Source organism: Ranitomeya imitator, chromosome 4 (assembly GCF_032444005.1).
Source record: "Ranitomeya imitator isolate aRanImi1 chromosome 4, aRanImi1.pri, whole genome shotgun sequence".
NCBI lineage: Eukaryota > Metazoa > Chordata > Amphibia > Anura > Dendrobatidae > Ranitomeya > Ranitomeya imitator.
Window position 1 is genome coordinate 699,332,790 of NC_091285.1, and position 18,857 is coordinate 699,351,646.

At 45.4% G+C, this 18,857-nt stretch overlaps 1 protein-coding gene across 1 annotated transcript in view; it reads right to left on the minus strand.

Annotated features, from left to right (window-relative positions):
* LOC138674773 (olfactory receptor 2D2-like) overlaps positions 1 to 17,417 on the minus strand; it is a 31,038-nt gene extending 13,621 nt beyond the window's left edge. The window contains exon 1 of the mRNA XM_069762591.1: positions 17,384 to 17,417. Within this exon, the coding sequence (XP_069618692.1) occupies positions 17,384 to 17,417 (34 nt within the window). The remainder of the gene's footprint in view (positions 1 to 17,383) is intronic.
* Positions 17,418 to 18,857: the final 1,440 nt, after the last annotated feature.

Below are 18,857 nucleotides of genomic sequence, written 5' to 3' on the forward strand. Positions count from 1 at the left end.
TAACCATGTATAAGTATATAAGGGGACAATACAAATATCTCGCTGAGGATCTGTTTATACCAAGGAAGGTGACGGGCACAAGGGGGCATTCTTTGCGTCTGGAGGAGAGAAGGTTTTTCCACCAACATAGAAGAGGATTCTTTACTGTTAGGGCAGTGAGAATCTGGAATTGCTTGCCTGAGGAGGTGGTGATGGCGAACTCAGTCGGGGGGTTCAAGAGAGGCCTGGATGTCTTCCTGGAGCAGAACAATATTGTATCATACAATTAGGTTCTGTAGAAGGACGTAGATCTGGGGATTTATTATGATGGAATATAGGCTGAACTGGATGGACAAATGTCTTTTTTCGGCCTTACTAACTATGTTACTATGTTACTATGTTACTATAGTGAGGAGGAGCTGAAGATCCACAGTGTCGAATGCTGAGGAGAGATCTAAGAGAGTTAGCATGGATTAGTGACCATTAGATTTATCTGTTAGTAGATTATTAGAGACTTTAGTGAAGAAGTTTCAGTAGAGTATGAAGAGCTGAAACCAGATTGAAGAGGGTTGAGGAGAGAGTTACCTGAGAGATAGCGGATAAGACGGGAGTGGAGCAGGCATTCGAGGAGCTTAGAGATGAAGGGAAGATTAGAGACAGTGGTTCAAAGTTCAGATCAGCATCCGAACTGGACTCCGAACCCAATAATAGTTGATGGAGACATGAACTTTGTTGTTTTAAAATGGCTGTAAATAAGTAATAGTGTGGGCGATAAAAACTGCAAAATGAATCTGAATAAATATGACAGAATTAAAAAAAATTAAAATCTCATTTCTGCGTTTGTGACTTTCATCTTTACTCACAGTCATTACATGTGGGGGGCTGCCTATTCCTTTGGGGAATTTCTCTGAGGCAAGGTAGGCTTTATTTTCTTCTGTAGGGCTAGCTAGCACTTAGGCTGTGACGAGGCGCCTAGGGAGCGTCAGGAACGCTCCACGGCTATTTCTAGTGTGTGCGATAGGATTAGGGCTTGCGGTCAGCAGAGCTCCCACATCTCAGAGCTTGTCCTGTATGAGTTTAACTATCAGGTCGGGTGCTCCTAACCACCAAGTCATAACAGTCTGTGATCTATTAGAGTACCCAAGTCTTTTTCAAAAGTGCTACTGCTTATTTTTATTCGTCCTATTCTGTTGAAATAATTTTAGTTTTTCTTGCCCAGGTATAGAATCTTGCATTTCTCCCTGTTATATACTGTTCTATTGGTCGCTGCCCATTTTTCAAGCTTATCTAAATGCTTCTGAATCTTCCTGGGTATTCTCTGGTGTTAGCCATGCCTCCCAGCTTTGCATCATCTGCAAATTTGATCAATTTAACTTCCGTAATGAAACACACTGGGGCCAGGACATAGCCTTGTGGTACCTCACTTGAAACATTATTCCAATTGGATGTGCAACTGTTTTTTTACCATTCTTTGATTGTGATCATGTTGTTAAGGAACTGCAACACAGAACTTGGATAGAAGGGGGAAAACTGACCCTGCACTGAGACTAGGCTGATACCCTACGATGGAGTGGGTGACCCATTCCTTGCGAATAGACCCACCGACGATCCTAGGTTAATCTCAGCGAAGACCTATAGATAGAGGGAAGGAGGTCCCTAAAACATCTAAGGACTAGGTATAAAAAACAGGTCACTTCCTAAAAAAAAAACCCAAGAAGGCTGCAGAAACCAACTGAAAACAGAAACTAAGGATAGCAGAACAAGAGGTCCCAGAACTGCTAAAAATCCAACACAGAAAGCTATCAAAGCACCTAGCCAGAACTCTAACGGATTAACACTGTTGTCCAGCAGGGAATGGGAGGCAGGTGCTGGGTAATAAAGGGTGATACAATCACCTGACCTAAGACAACCCAGCACCAGGGGAAAAAGACCAGCAGCCAGAAAACCACAACAAGATGGCAGATGGTCAAAACAAAACAGATTCTAACACATTGAGCCAGTTATGACTCCACCTAACCATAGCCTTGTCCATTCGATACTTGGTAATTTTTTCAATACAAATAGTCCGATATATTTTATCAAATGCTTTGCTAAAGTCAAGATTTACGATTTTACCGCATTTCCCTGATCCATCCAATCAGTGATTCCATCATAGAAGGAAATTAGATTAGTCTGATATGACCTGTTTGCTAGAAACTTATCCTGGCTCTGGTTAATAACTGTATTCTTATCCAAGTACTGACATACATGCTGTTTAATCATTTGTTTAACCCCTTCCCGACCTCCACCGTACTATTACAGCGGAGGTCGGGTCCCCTGCTTTGATGTGGGCTCCGGCGCTAAGCCCACCTCAAAGCCAGGACATATCAGCTGTTTTGAACAGCTGACATGTGCCCACAATAGCAGCGGGTGAAATCGTGATTCATCTGCTGCTATTAACCAGTTAAATGCCGCTGTCAAATGCTGACAGCAGCATTTAACCGGTGCGTCCAGCCACACGGCCGGGAATGATTAACTCGCCGACCCCCGTCACATGATAGGGGGTCGGCGATGCGTCTGGATGGTAACCATAGAGGTCCTTGAGACCTCTATGGTTACTGATGCTGGCCTGCTGTCAGCACCACCCTGTGGTCAGCGCTCATAGCAAAGCTGCATTTCAGCTACGTAGCAGCGATCTAATGATCGCTGCTATATAGCAGAGCCGATCGAGTGGTTCCAGCTTCTAGCTTCCCATGGAGGCTATTGAAGCATGGCAAAAGTTAAAAAAGTTTTAAAAAATATATTGGTGGACCCTATATTAAGGGTCACCAATCTAACCCAAGAAGAGGTGCGAAACCGGCTAAATAAGATTAAAATAGATAAATCTCCGGGTCCGGATGGCATACACCCACGAGTACTAAGAGAACTAAGTAATGTAATAGATAAACCATTATTTCTTATTTTTAGTGACTCTATAGCGACAGGGTCTGTTCCGCAGGACTGGCGCATAGCAAATGTGGTGCCAATATTCAAAAAGGGCTCTAAAAGTGAACCTGGAAATTATAGGCCAGTAAGTCTAACCTCTATTGTTGGTAAAATATTTGAAGGGTTTCTGAGGGATGTTATTCTGGATTATCTCAATGAGAATAACTGTTTAACTCCATATCAGCATGGGTTTATGAGAAATCGCTCCTGTCAAACCAATCTAATCAGTTTTTATGAAGAGGTAAGCTATAGACTGGACCACGGTGAGTCATTGGACGTGGTATATCTCGATTTTTCCAAAGCGTTTGATACCGTGCCGCACAAGAGGTTGGTACACAAAATGAGAATGCTTGGTCTGGGGGAAAATGTGTGTAAATGGGTTAGTAACTGGCTTAGTGATAGAAAGAAGAGGGTGGTTATAAATGGTATAGTCTCTAACTGGGTCGCTGTGACCAGTGGGGTACCGCAGGGGTCAGTATTGGGACCTGTTCTCTTCAACATATTCATTAATGATCTGGTAGAAGGTTTACACAGTAAAATATCGATATTTGCAGATGATACAAAACTATGTAAAGCAGTTAATACAAGAGAAGATAGTATTCTGCTACAGATGGATCTGGATAAGTTGGAAACTTGGGCTGAAAGGTGGCAGATGAGGTTTAACAATGATAAATGTAAGGTTATACACATGGGAAGAGGGAATCAATGTCACCATTACACACTGAACGGGAAACCACTGGGTAAATCTGACAGGGAGAAGGACTTGGGGATCCTAGTTAATGATAAACTTACCTGGAGCAGCCAGTGCCAGGCAGCAGCTGCCAAGGCAAACAGGATCATGGGGTGCATTAAAAGAGGTCTGGATACACATGATGAGAGCATTATACTGCCTCTGTACAAATCCCTAGTTAGACCGCACATGGAGTACTGTGTCCAGTTTTGGGCACCGGTGCTCAGGAAGGATATAATGGAACTAGAGAGAGTACAAAGGAGGGCAACAAAATTAATAAAGGGGATGGGAGAACTACAATACCCAGATAGATTAGCGAAATTAGGATTATTTAGTCTAGAAAAAAGACGACTGAGGGGCGATCTAATAACCATGTATAAGTATATAAGGGGACAATACAAATATCTCGCTGAGGATCTGTTTATACCAAGGAAGGTGACGGGCACAAGGGGGCATTCTTTGCGTCTGGAGGAGAGAAGGTTTTTCCACCAACATAGAAGAGGATTCTTTACTGTTAGGGCAGTGAGAATCTGGAATTGCTTGCCTGAGGAGGTGGTGATGGCGAACTCAGTCGAGGGGTTCAAGAGAGGCCTGGATGTCTTCCTGGAGCAGAACAATATTGTATCATACAATTATTAGGTTCTGTAGAAGGACGTAGATCTGGGTATTTATTATGATGGAATATAGGCTGAACTGGATGGACAAATGTCTTTTTTCGGCCTTACTAACTATGTTACTATGTTACTATGTTAATATGCAAAAAAAATAAAAAATATATAAAAGTTTAAATCACCCCCCTTTCGCCCCATTCAAAATAAAACAATAAAAAAATCAAACCTACACATATTTGGCATCACCGCATTCAGAATCGCCCGATCTATCAATAAAAAAAGGATTAACCTGATCGCTAAACGGTGTAGCGAGAAAAAAAATCGAAACGCCAGAATTACGGTTTTTGGTTGCCGCAACATTGCATTAAAATGTAATAACGGGCGATCAAAAGAACATATCTGCACAAAGTGGTATCCTAAAAAACGTCAGCTTGGCACACAAAAAATAAGCCCTCACCCGACCCAAGATCACGAAAAATAGAGACGCTGTTAGGAGTCGAGTTTCCTCTGCTGCACAGGGGGAATCTCGTTCCGTCTCCGCTGCGGTCTCCCTTTCTCCTCCAGCCGCAGTGGAGTCTGCTCAGCAGGGACGTCGCTCCCAGTGTCTTGCTCGCTCTCACTCTGTACAGAGAGTTACTGCTGCTTCTTCAGCTCCTGCCATTAAAGTCAGTGCTGGTCAGCGGCGAGCGGACTTCCCTGGGACTAAGTCCTTGTTTGCGCACACTGAGCATGCCCAGAGCAAGATCTCCCGTTGGAGATCGAGGTTCATGTGCTCTGGCTCTGCAGCGCATTCCATTGGTCCTCTTGGCAGGCCCTGGAAGGGCAAAGTTTCTGTGGCCACTTCCTGTCCTGCAATTATATAAACTGCGCATGACCGCACGGCCATGCGCTAGTGTACAATTGAATACGTGTGTTTGTTGTGAGTGCAAGTCGTTCATTAAATACCCCTACCCTATTGTATGACTGTTCGCGTATGGAGTATGGCTGCTATCTAGCGCCCGACAAATCACTCAACGTGTCACACACGTATCAGCGTCTATTGCTGTGACCGCCAGTGCGGCGCCACGCGCCAGTAGTGCGCTTCCTGACCCACGTCTGGGTGCTTAGTGGTGCCTGCCAGCACGGCACAGTTCGCACTTCGGTGCTCTAATTATAAGAGTTGCCTAACACACCCTGTTGCGGTGTTGTGCCAGCAAGGGTCTAATCGGACTTCAATCCTAGTTGGGGTTAAGTTCGCTGACTGCTTGCTCGCCTTCTATGTGCGGTACCGCGATCCTGTGATGCAACAGGATCGCTTCCTTCACGTTGGGTGAAGTTTAACCCACGCGAGTATACTTATGAGTACCGCCATATAGTCCGTCATTACTCAGCAGCAGGTTCCATCTCTGCACGGTGGACCCCGGGCTACGAACGCACCGTACACTATCAGTCTTATTATTTGGTGCGTTCCGCTAGCCCTAACATTACACTAGCGCCAGGGTCTGGCTAGTGATGACGGACAAACAGCAATCCTTCCGGTATATCCAGCAGCTGGAGGGTAGGTTGGCGGCTCTCGAGAGCGCGACCTCAGCTGTGGATGTTACCGCAGTTGCTGTACAGGCTGCCAGCGTGGCTGCAGCAACTTTGTCCATTGCCACCCCTGTTCCGACATTTTCTCGCCTCCCGCTGCCAGAAAAATTTTCTGGTGATAGCAAATTTTGTAGGGGATTCGTGAGTCAGTGCTCTATTCACCTCGAGCTCCTGGCTGCACGTTTTCCCACAGAGCGGGCTAAGGTGGGATTTATTGTGTCTCTATTCTCGGACAGGGCGTTGGAATGGGCTACGCCGCTGTGGGAGCGTGGCGATCATGTGGTGCAGAGTGCTCCTCTGTTTTTGAGCACTTTAAAACAGGTCTTTTTAGGACCTCAAGTCACCCATGACACTGCGCTCCAACTGCTGGCATTAACTCAGGGTGAGTCCTTGGTCAGTCATTTTGCCGTCCAATTCCGCACTTTAGCATCAGAGCTGGATTGGTCGGATAAAGCTCTTATCCCCATATTTTGGAGGGGGCTGGCTGACCATGTAAAGGACGCTCTGGCCACTAGGGAGATTCCTGCCACACTGGAGGAGTTAATAACAGTCTCCACTCGAATTGACCTCCGGTTTGAGCGGAGGTTAGAGCGAGCCCAGTGTAGGCAGAGGTTTCGGCTGGCTCCTACTTTCGCCAAACCTCTGGAATCTCCGGTCCTGGTTCCTGATTCACATGAGGCCAGGGAAGTGTCACAAGCGGGACCTAAGTCCCAGACCGCTTGTGCACTCAGGGTCTGTCATGTTTGTCAGCAGTCTGGACATTTAGCCACCAGATGTCCTCAGCGGTCGAGGAAACGTCAGCGTCTAGTGGTCGTAGGTGGAGGTACACTAGACACGGCGACGTTTGCCTCTAAATTGTCCTTTAAGGGGACAATTACTATAGGCTCATTCTCCCACTCGGTAGAGCTCTGCGTGGATTCTGGGGCGGAGGGCAATTTTATGTCTTCTGCCTTCGCCCAACGCCACGCAATACCTCTGGTTATGCTAGCTCAACCTGTAACAGTACGAGTGGTGAATGGGTCGACTCTGCCCTCACAGATAACTCACCAGACCATCCCTTTTACTCTGTCCATGTTGCCATCTCATCAGGAGATTATTTCTCTGCTCGTCATTCCAGAGGGAATTGATGAAGTCCTGTTGGGAATACCTTGGCTACGGTACCACTCTCCTCATATCGAGTGGTCCTCAGGCAGAATTCTGGGATGGGGTGAATCTTGTGGGGGTTGGTGTCAGAGGGAGTGCGTTCAGGTAGCTACAACTGAGGTACCCACAGATCTTTCCTCTCTCCCCAAGCAGTATTGGTCGTATGCAGACGTATTCTCCAAAAAGGCGGCGGAGACCCTTCCGCCCCATCGCCCCTATGACTGTCCTATTGACCTCTTGCCTGGTGCTGAGCCTCCCCGGGGTCGAGTCTATCCGCTATCTCTCCCGGAGACGGAGGCAATATCACAGTACATCCAGGAAAATCTGGCAAGAGGGTTCATCAGGAAGTCAGTATCACCTGCTGGGGCAGGGTTCTTCTTCGTGCAGAAGAAGAGTGGGGAATTGCGTCCATGCATAGACTACAGGGGTCTTAACGCCATCACCGTTAAGAATAAATACCCTTTGCCTTTGATATCTGAACTGTTTGATAGGCTTCGGGGAGCAAGGGTATTTACTAAATTAGATCTGCGGGGTGCTTACAACCTGATTCGCATCCGTGAGGGGGACGAATGGAAGACGGCTTTTAACACCAGGGATGGGCACTATGAATATCTGGTGATGCCCTTTGGGCTCTGTAATGCCCCAGCCGTTTTCCAAGACTTTGTGAATGATATCTTCCGGGATATGCTTTCCACCTCGGTCGTAGTCTATCTGGATGATATTCTCATCTACTCTCCAGATATTGACTCCCACTGGAGAGATGTTTGCAAAGTCTTCGACCTCCTACGGGCAAACTCCCTCTATGCCAAGTTGGAGAAGTGTATGTTTGAGCAGGAGTCCTTACCTTTCCTAGGCTACATCATCTCAGCCCAGGGATTGGCTATGGATCCTGCCAAGCTACAGGCTGTGATGGACTGGCAGGAACCCCATTCTCTTAAAGCGGTGCAGCGCTTTATGGGGTTCATCAATTATTATCGCCAGTTCATCCCGCATTTCTCAACTTTGGTAGCTCCCTTGGTTGCCCTCACCAAGAAGGGGGCGAATCCCAAATTGTGGTCTGAGGAGGTCTCCAAGGCTTTTATCTCTATAAAGTCACACTTCGCTAGCGCTCCCATTCTTCATCGCCCCGATGTTGATAAGCCATTTATCATGGAGGTGGATGCCTCTTCTGTTGGTGCTGGAGCAGTCCTCTTCCAAAAGGATGCTCAAGGTCGGAAGCATCCTTGCTTCTTTTTCTCCAAGACCTTCGCACCAGCAGAGAGGAATTATTCCATCGGGGACAGGGAGTTGCTAGCCATAAAGTTGGCTTTCTCGGAGTGGAGACATCTCTTGGAGGGAGCACGTTTTCCCTTCCAAGTCTTCACAGATCACAAAAATTTGGTGTATCTGCAGACAGTTCAGCGGTTGAATTCTCGCCAGGCCAGATGGTCCTTGTTCTTCTCCCGGTTTCATTTCACCCTCCATTTCCTTTCTGGGGAGAAGAACATTCGGGCCGACGCTCTCTCTCGCTCCGTTGTGTCATCTGCGGAGGAGGAGGAGGAGCCTCGGCTTATTGTCCCCACCGAGAGTTTGAGAACCGTGGCCCCGGTTTTGCTGGAGTCTGTGCCCCCGGGCAAGACTTTTGTTCCGTCTAGCTTGCGACCGGAGGTTCTCTCTTGGGCGCACTTGTCCAGGGTGGGTGGACATTTTGGTACTAAAAGGACATCAGAGTTACTGGCGAGGACATACTGGTGGCCGCATATGGCTCGTGATGTCGCGGAGTACGTTCGGGCATGTGTCTCTTGCGCCAGGAACAAGACTCCTCGGCAACGGCCAGCTGGTTTGCTTTATCCTCTGCCCGTGGCTGACAGGCCCTGGGAGATGGTCGAGATGGACTTTGTGGTTGGCTTACCCAAGTCTCGTAATTGCACCATTATCTGGGTGATCACCGATCATTTTTCCAAAATGGTGCATTTGGTGCCTCTTCCACGGCTACCATCTGCACGGGCGTTGGCTGTCTTGTTTATCAAGCATATCTTTCGCTTACACGGTATGCCAGACAAAATTGTTAGTGACCGGGGTCCCCAGTTTGCGTCTCGATTCTGGAGGGAGCTATGTCGTCTACTCAGTATTGAGTTAAATCTCTCTTCGGCATATCATCCCGAGACGAATGGGTTGGTAGAAAGGGCCAACCAGACTTTGGTCACATATCTGCGACATTTTGTTTCTGCCAGACAGGATGACTGGGCATCCTTGCTACCGTGGGCAGAGTTTGCACTTAACAACGCCGTAGCCGACTCCACCGGTCAGACTCCATTCCTCTTAAATTACGGCCAGCATCCGCGTGTTCCTGTGCCCATGCCTGTGTCTTCCGCTGATCCCAGGGTGGCAGACTGGGCTGTGGAGGCACGGGACATTTGGGATCGCACGCAGGATGCCATTCGGGCCTCCAAGGAGAGAATGAGGTCCTCCGCCGATGTTCATCGGCGCCCCGCTCCGACTTTTGCCCCTGGCGACTTGGTGTGGCTCTCCGCCCGTAACATCAGGCTGAGAGTTGAGTCCACTAAGTTTGCTCCTCGCTACTTCGGTCCCTTCAAGGTTCTCGAACAGGTTAATCCTGTGGTCTACCGCCTGGCTCTTCCTCCACGCTTGGGTATCACAGACACCTTTCATGTGTCCCTCTTGAAACCCGTATACATGTCCCGGTTTTCCGAGTCATCTGCCGGGACATCGGGTTCGTCTACGGACGATTACGAGGTGAACGCTATTTTGGGGTGCAAGGTGGTACGCGGCAAAAAGTTTTATTTGGTGGATTGGAAGGGTTATGGTCCAGAGGACAGGTCTTGGGAGCCTGCTGAAAACATTCGGGCCCCACAGCTCATTGCTGCCTTCGAGCGTAGCGAGGCCCAAGGAGGGGGGGACCCTAGGAGGGGGGGTAATGTTAGGAGTCGAGTTTCCTCTGCTGCACAGGGGGAATCTCGATCTGTCTCCGCTGCGGTCTCCCATTCTCCTCCAGCCGCAGTGGAGTCTGCTCAGCAGGGACGTCGCTCCCAGTGTCTTGCTCGCTCTCACTCTGTACAGAGAGTTACTGCTGCTTCTTCAGCTCCTGCCATTAAAGTCAGTGCTGGTCAGCGGCGAGCGGACTTCCCTGGGACTAAGTCCTTGTTTGCGCACACTGAGCATGCCCAGAGCAAGATCTCCCGTTGGAGATCGAGGGTCATGTGCTCTGGCTCTGCAGCGCATTCCATTGGTCCTCTTGGCAGGCCCTGGAAGGGCAAAGTTTCTAAGGCCACTTCCTGTCCTGCAATTATATAAACTGCGCATGACCGCACGGCCATGCGCTAGTGTACAATTGAATACGTGTGTTTGTTGTGAGTGCAAGTCGTTCATTAAATACCCCTACCCTATTGTATGACTGTTCGCGTATGGAGTATGGCTGCTATCTAGCGCCCGACAAATCACTCAACGTGTCACACACGTATCAGCGTCTATTGCTGTGACCGCCAGTGCGGCGCCACGCGCCAGTAGTGCGCTTCCTGACCCACGTCTGGGTGCTTAGTGGTGCCTGCCAGCACGGCACAGTTCGCACTTCGGTGCTCTAATTATAAGAGTTGCCTAACACACCCAGTTGCGGTGTTGTGCCAGCAAGTGGTCTAATCGGACTTCAATCCTAGTTGGGGTTAAGTTCGCTGACTGCTTGCTCGCCTTCTATGTGCGGTACCGCGATCCTGTGACGCAACAGGATCGCTTCCTTCACGTTGGGTGAAGTTTAACCCACGCGAGTATACTTATGAGTACCGCCATATAGTCCGTCATTACTCAGCAGCAGATTCCATCTCTGCACGGTGGACCCCGGGCTACGAACGCACCGTACACTATCAGTCTTATTATTTGGTGCGTTCCGCTAGCCCTAGCAGACGCTACAGGTAACAGAACATTGCGCAATTTTTTTCTTGTTAGCAAAGTTTGGAATTTTTTTTTTACCACTTAGATAAAATGTAACCTAGACATGTTTGGTGTCTATGAACTCATAATGACCTGAAAAATCATAATATCATTTTTTTTTTCCCGTTTTCTAGTACACAACATGCTAAAAACAATGATGTCGTTGAAAAGTGCAACTTGTCCCACAAAAACAAGCCCTCAGATGGCCATATTGACAGAAAAATAAAAAATATGTTTGCGGGCATTGAAAAAGTTAGTTACCCGTCCATGGAGGAAATCTGGGAAACCTGTTGCTTAAACGGGAAGTGATATGGATTATGCTCACTGGCGCAATGGGTCTATTGGGCTTTAACGACAGGGAGGATATGTCGGTGCTTTTGCATTGAATTGAAGTGTTTGGGGTTCAGTTATATGTTAGTATATTTGGCCTCGGTATTTGATTGGTTTAAAAATGGGTTTATTATTCCTGTTTAAGTGCCATTTTGATTGTTCAGGATTATGTGTAATGACATTGTTTTTAATGTGTGCAATTTTATTGTTTTGTATTTCGTAGTGTGTGGGAGGGGCTTGGCGTGTGGGGGGAGTGTATTGTGGCCGGTATATCTCTCCCCCCCTCAATTCCCTTAACATACTGACCCGTAGAAGCGCAAGCACAGCGCGATATGGCCATCATTTGTTCCTGCTCAAAGCAACTCCTTTTCTTCACCCTCACGACCATGGAATTTTAATGAAGATTGAATAAAATTGGGATTTTAAGATCGGCGAGTGCCTTCTTCATAATTTTGTATGCAATGATGACTTTGTGCATTTTTTCTGAAGAGCACCCGTGATCTCTGTGTGTGTGCTGAAGATAATTTGATTCGTTATACGGCACCTGGGTTCCAGAGTAACCACCTCAGTTTTTCCAGGCAGTGCCGTTCAGCTTTTTTCATTTCTTTTTTGTAGAAAAATAAAAAAGTTATGGCTCTGTGAAGGAGGGGAATGTAAAACGAAAACGCAAAAACGGAAAAGGACAAGGTCGTGAAGGGGAAAGATCTTTTCCTGGTATAGAAGTAAGACTCACTAGCCTGTAATTTCCTGGCTCCGTCTTCTCTTCTTTTTTGAAGATAGGGACAACATTTCTCCTTGTCTAAATAATATTGAATCAGGCGGTAGAGGTCAAAGTGGATGAGGAGTTGGAGTACATGGAAAAGGCAATACTATTTTTATTTATTTTTGGAGGGTTCCCTGAAAACAGGCAGTGTAATAATATGCTGGCAATTCTGTCTCTGTAGAAAGGCCATGTAATACTCTGCACTTTTTGGGGTAAAAGAAAAATGAGGAGAGCATCAAATAGGGGATATGGCCATGTCCCTGGTGTTGGTGTAGTTGCTGTAGGAAGATAGAGGACGAGGTCAATCTGTGTCTGCCTCTCGCCCAAACTAAAAACATTCCTTCGGTGCACACAGGCAACAAGACGTTCTGTGTAATTTTATAGGCCCGAGTACAACTGGATGAATGGTGATGCCAAAACCTGTACAGGTGTTTTTAGATTGGTAAAATATTGCTTAAAAACAGGCAGTGAATTGTTTTGCTTCACAAGTATAATGGTATAATGTCTGTATACTCTTGTTGGCCTCGTCCTCTGCCCAGGAGATGTAGAATGATAAGATTATGTTCTATGTATGGACAGCCATTACACAGTACACTGATGGAGCAGATTTTTAAGATTATCTCAGTGCAGGAATATTTTTTAAACACAAAAATTGTGGAATTTATTTTTATTTCAAGATCTATTAAATAAACAATGTGTTGTTCATGGGAAACCCCCTTTAAGGCAGTTTCATTAAATTAAAACATTAATAAAATTAAAAAACAAAAAACAAAACCAGTGTTGGAGTACTACTCTCTTGGCTCTTCCACCTACACATCCATGTCCATCTCTTCCTCCTCTTGGACCTCTTTCTCCTGGGTCTACATTATAATTTGCTTTTCAGATAATCCTATGTACTTTTAAGTCAGTTCCATAAAATAAAAAAAATGATAATTTGAAGAAAACATAATAAAAAAACCACTGTTGGACAACTCCTCCCTTGCCTCTTCCACCTACACCACCACATCCACCTCCTGGATCTACATTGTCATTTTTGGTTTGGTTAGTTCTATGTTATTTGAAATCAGTTTAATAAAAAAATAAAAAACAAAAAAAAAAGAGAAAAAAAACAAAAACCATGTTGGATCACTCCTCCTTTGCCTCATTTTCTTACATCACCACAATTACTCCCACCTCCATCTCCTCCACTTCTGGGTCAAGCTTCTTATTTTTTATTTATCTTTTATTCTATGTTATGTTAAGTCATTTTCCTACCCTTTTGTTTGCAGGGCAATTGTCCAGCATTTAACCCGATTTTGCTTCCTTTTGCAGCCCCCTCCTAGTCCTTACTATGACCAATTTACCGCCATTTTAAAGCACCAAGCTGTTGACTTCTATTGGGTTAGAGTGCAAGTTCAGTGTCACGTTCGAATATCGAACCGAACTTTGAACTACAGTTCAGCCGAACCTGACAAACCCGAACATCCACTGTTCCGCTCATCTCTAATCAAGACATGAAAATTGAAGTTAAAGGTTTTATGGCACAAACCAGATGCTGTGCTGTCATTGCTCATGGCTGTACCCAAAAGCCATAGGAAGCACTTACAACAATGTAGTGTTCACAATATCATTGTCAATCAACTAAAAAAATCAGCTCTGACTGGATCTGCGCACATCCTACACCAGTGTTCCCCAACTCCAGTCCTGAAAAGCCACCAACAGGTCATGTCTTCACGATTACCTTAGCATTGCCCAGGTGATGATTGCAGCACCTGGACAGGCAATACTTCCATTATTTGTGCAATACTATGGAAATCCTGAAAACATGACCTGTTGGTGGCTCCTAAGGACTGGAGTTGGGGAACACTGGTGTAGGATGTGCGCAGATCCTACACTAATACTTTACAACATCCTGGATTTTTGTGAAGAACCCAATGATGGCCAACAGTCACTAGTGATCTGGCAGAGGAAATGTACAATAACAACAATACTACTACTACTAATAATAATATAGCAATGATTATATCAGTAAAAAAAACTATTATAAAATTATTGCGTTTTCTCACAAAAGAAGTGTACTTACATCAGATTTCATGATTTTCCAATATATTCAAGCCTCTATTATTTTGAATGATGCTGTAATCTCCTGTTTGCTTGAAAATATTCCTATGAATAAAGTTTTGTAATCATGAGTAATCAAGCAGACTTAAAATAAGATAAAGTGAATTTCGTGGTGATCCTCCATGAGGCAATTAGACACAGGCCACAATCACACGGTCAGTATTTGGTCAGTATTTTACATCAGTATTTGTAAGCCATAGCCAGGAGTGGGCGATAAATACAGAAGTGGTGACGTGCTTCCATTATACTTTTCCTTTGATTATTCCACTTCTGATATTATTATTCCACTTCCGCCCCCTGAGGAAGGATTACACCGAAACGCGCGTCGGGGTGGGTTCGAGTCGGCGTGGTCTCCTGCACATACTATCATGTGTATACTGTGATGCCATATAACATATTGTCCACTTGGACTAATATTTATTTATGTATTTTGCATGCATTTAGCGTGATATGTTTCTTGTGGCAGTACATACCTTGTTTGTATGCAGTATTTACCACCCTGCTTTTTGTTTCCATGCTGGATGTTTTTATGTATCCCCCATTTTTACTCCCATATTCTTTGCTGTTTGCTTGTATTTATAATAAATTCTTTCTTTTGCATATACTTTGGACAATGGCACTAGTTTCTTTCAGTGGTTTTGTCACTTCTGATATTGCCTTACAAATACCGATGTAAAATCCTGAACGTGCGAATGTAGCCTTAAAGTAGTGAAGCCATCTGTCCTGATCCTGTGTCTTCCTTAGAGGGAATATGGAAGCTGCACTGTTTCTAGATTTCTATTCACTTCTACGGGAATTACAAATCAGATTATTGCATAATTCATCTCACTCCAATAGTTCTATAGCCACAACCACTTCTAACTAGCCCAGTGATACAAAGGTTCTAACACCAACAATTAATGAGACTGATGTAACAACAGCAGAACCACAAATCCTGAAGATAAAGATGGGACACCTGAAGGAACTGGACACATCCAAGGATAAGTGGACAAGTAAATACAAAATTAGTATAAAAACTCCTCTATCTACACAGCTGATTGGTCATCAACCAATGACATGATGAAAAAACATAAAGATCTAATAAAATAGCATGATAAAGGAGCATAGGAGCAGAGGAAGACTCAAAAATGCAGAATACAGTCATATGTGCCACCACCGGGTTATAGACCAGCAAATATTATAACATAATATAGTTTCCAAATAATATTTTATCCCCTGACATACCTTGTGCTATTCATTACTGGTGTGTTCTTACAGGACTTTGGGCCCCTCAGTCAGTCGGGCCAGGGTGTGACTGATACATCTGATGTCCTGCCATGATCATGGATCTTTCTACTTTCCGAGGGAACAGAACAATTTCCCCATCGTTTCCTCTGTAAGACACAGACAAGACAATGTTATTATTCCGACTCCTCTTTATAAGGATTTTACATCACCAGCCACAGACGTACCATAGAGATTTCTGTACATATGGGAAAAATACAGAATTACGTAATTTACCTTTACAATTAAGGACAAGAATAAAAAAAACGAAAAAGTAAATGATATAACTGGCACCATAACTAAATCAGCAAATGTTGGCGCCTGATACAGTCTACAGAGTGACCTTTCATCCAAATCAAAATCCCCCAAAAATGGGATTGGGAAGTTTCTTCAGACGAGGGCTGTGCCCAAAACATTGAAATTGATTAATATAATACTAAGTCGTAGCTAGTGATCAGCAAATTAGTTCACAATACGATCGCCAACCAGAAATTCAACTCTAATATGTCACATTCGGCTTCGTGATCAGACACAGGAGCAACATTTTATAAAATCGGGAAAAATCATTACTATTCAGAAAAAAGTGCAGTAAAATATTTGTGTTGCCATAAAAGTATTTTCATCACTTTGGCTGCGATAATGTCGGTGTATCATGAGCGTTTGTCCCGTGTTTGATGAGGGGAGGGCGTTTGCAGAGCTCAGAGGCGCGGTGTTCTTGCAAACAGTAATTTTTTTCTAGCTTTAGTTGTGCACATTGCGGCTAGCCAATCAGGGAGCAGGAAACATCCGCAGTGTCCTGACACAATGGCCAGATTCTGAGAAATTCTTCTGAGAGATGTGACTTTTCTCGGGCGACTGCGAGCTACTAATTTTACGCTTGGGTGGCAATAGTCATGGCATCTTACCAGCCTGAGGAGGCTGAGGTTGGTTTCATATTCGTCAGTTTCTTACTCAGCAATTTTTTCATTTCTGTTTTTTATAGGTTTAACAACAAAAAATAATCATCACAATAATAAAACACAACGCAGCGAGGTGCCCTGATGTGAATACACTTAAAAACAGCTACAAAAACATTCAAACTGGCACCAAAATGGGCATCAAAGAGCGTTGATGAAAGGGTTAAAGGACTTTGGGCCACTGATACCACAGTGCAAACAAATAGAACAGGGAGCCCCACATCAAAATCAGGTCTCTTCAGCCTGGCTCAAATGGGTTCTGGGCACCAGAATTGGCATCAAAGTGGGCAAACAGCCCATTTTCACATATTTCAATAAGTAACTGATGCTCTTAAGGGGTTAAATACCTTTGTGCCACTGATACCACAGGGAATACATATAGAATATGGAGCCCCACATCAAAAGCAGGTCTCTTCAGCCTGGCCTAAATGGGTTCCGGGCATCAGAACTGGCATCAAAGTGAGCAAATGGCCCATTTTCACAGATTTGATTAAATATCTGATGTTTTTAAGGGCTTAAATGATTTTGGGCCACTGATACCACAGTGCATACATATAGAATATGGAGCCCCACATCAAAACCTGTAATTCCCATCCTGGCCCAAATGGGTTCTGGGCACCAGAATTAGCATCAGAATTGGCAAACAGCCCATTTTCACATATTTGAATATGTAACTGATGTTTTAAAGGGGTTAAATGCCTTTGGGCCACTGATACCTCAAGGAATACATATAGAATAGGGAGCCACACATCAAAGCAGGTCTTTTCAGCCTGGACCAAATGGGTTCCGGGCATCAGAACTGGCATCAAAATGGGCAAACAGCTCATTTTCACAGATTTGAATAAGTAACTGATGCTCTTAAGGGGTTAAATGCCCTTGGGCCACTGATAGCACAGTGCATACATATAGAACAGGGAGCCCTACATCAAAAACAGGTCTCTGCAGCCTGGCCCAAATGGGTTATGGGCACCAAAACTTGCATCAAAGTGGGCAAACAGCCTATTTTCACAGATTTGAATAAGTAACTGACGTTTTTAAGGGGTTAAATTACTTTGGGCCACTAATACCACAGTCCCGGCGGCCATCTTACGTCAAGCCACACCGGCACCTACACCTACCGCCTTTTTAAGTAAGGGCACACGTCACCGAGCAGCCATTTTAGCTTTGGTAGCATCTGGCATATTCACAAATGGGGATGAGGACAAAGATGAAGATGCGGAAGATGGGATTAAGGAGGAAAAAGTAGAAACCGTCCACCCTCCAACCACATCCTCACAGCAAGAAACAGACACAAGCAGTGAAACAAACCCAAGAGACAGTACAACCGCAGCGGCCCACTACACACCACTAATTTCTATACCCTACTACGTAGATGAGAGCCCAGACAGGACAAAGTCCAAAAGGGGTTCAGACCACCTCCGCATTAGAATAGAGCACCCATCCGTATCAGTTTATTCTCTACCAGACGCAGCATCCGCAACGTGAGCTGAAAGCCCCAGTAAGCTGCTACTCTGGTAAACAGTTTGCCAGACACGGAAGGGCACCCTATGCCTTTCTACAGGAAGATGAGTCAGATACATAAGACACATGCTGCCTCATGGATAGACCTGATTGGACTAGCAGAAATTAAAGCAGGTGACTTCTTCTGGCCCGTTATGGAACCGGCCTTGAGGCCCATAAGAGGTCTACCTGAATACTATCAGTCCTTACCATCAGGACAGGACTTCCTTGACAAGCTCCGGCTTTGGGCTAAGGACCGCCTGGCAGACCAAGTTACCTCCCTGCAGGACACAATGCAGGAGAAAGTTGAGTATGTGGAAAAATTTTACCACAGGCTAAATCATATGTTTATTGATCTAGGATTTGCTCTACTTGACAAAGCCCATCACCAAATTTGGGTGCAGGCCTGTGTGCAGGGTCTCCGAGAGCCAATACGCAAGCAGCTGCAGACCACAAGGCCAGAGTACCGAAAGCTAGATTCAGAAGTGCTCCATACAGTAGCAAAAGGAGTAGAGCTGAATCAACCAGCCAGACCCCGTACCACTCTTCTGTTCTCCCAAGATCCTTCGGACACTGCAAAACCACACAGGCCTAGGGCCATCTGCTACAACTGTGGCAAAATAGGACACCTTAAAAGGAACTGCAGATCAGTTCCACTCAAGAGGGGGCCATGGCAGCAGCAGCAGCCCACCCAGGGGCCACCTGGACCCCATCCACAATAGGACATTGGCCAGCCAGATCCACTGCACACACCATTCATACTCTTACACTCCACAAAACAGCCGAGTGGACCAACGCCTACCATCCAGCTAGAGGTTGAGTGTAAACCCCTTAATTTCCTGGTGGATACCGGTGCAGCCAGAAGTGTAATCAGGAACGTTGACTTACCCGATCCAGACTGCCTCACAGATGAAGTAGTGCCTTGTGTGGGGGGGATGGTAACACGCGGTACACTCCAGTGACCAGACCCCTTCACATTGGCCTACAACACACAAAAAGTATGTGTTAGGGGTCGAGTTCCCGCT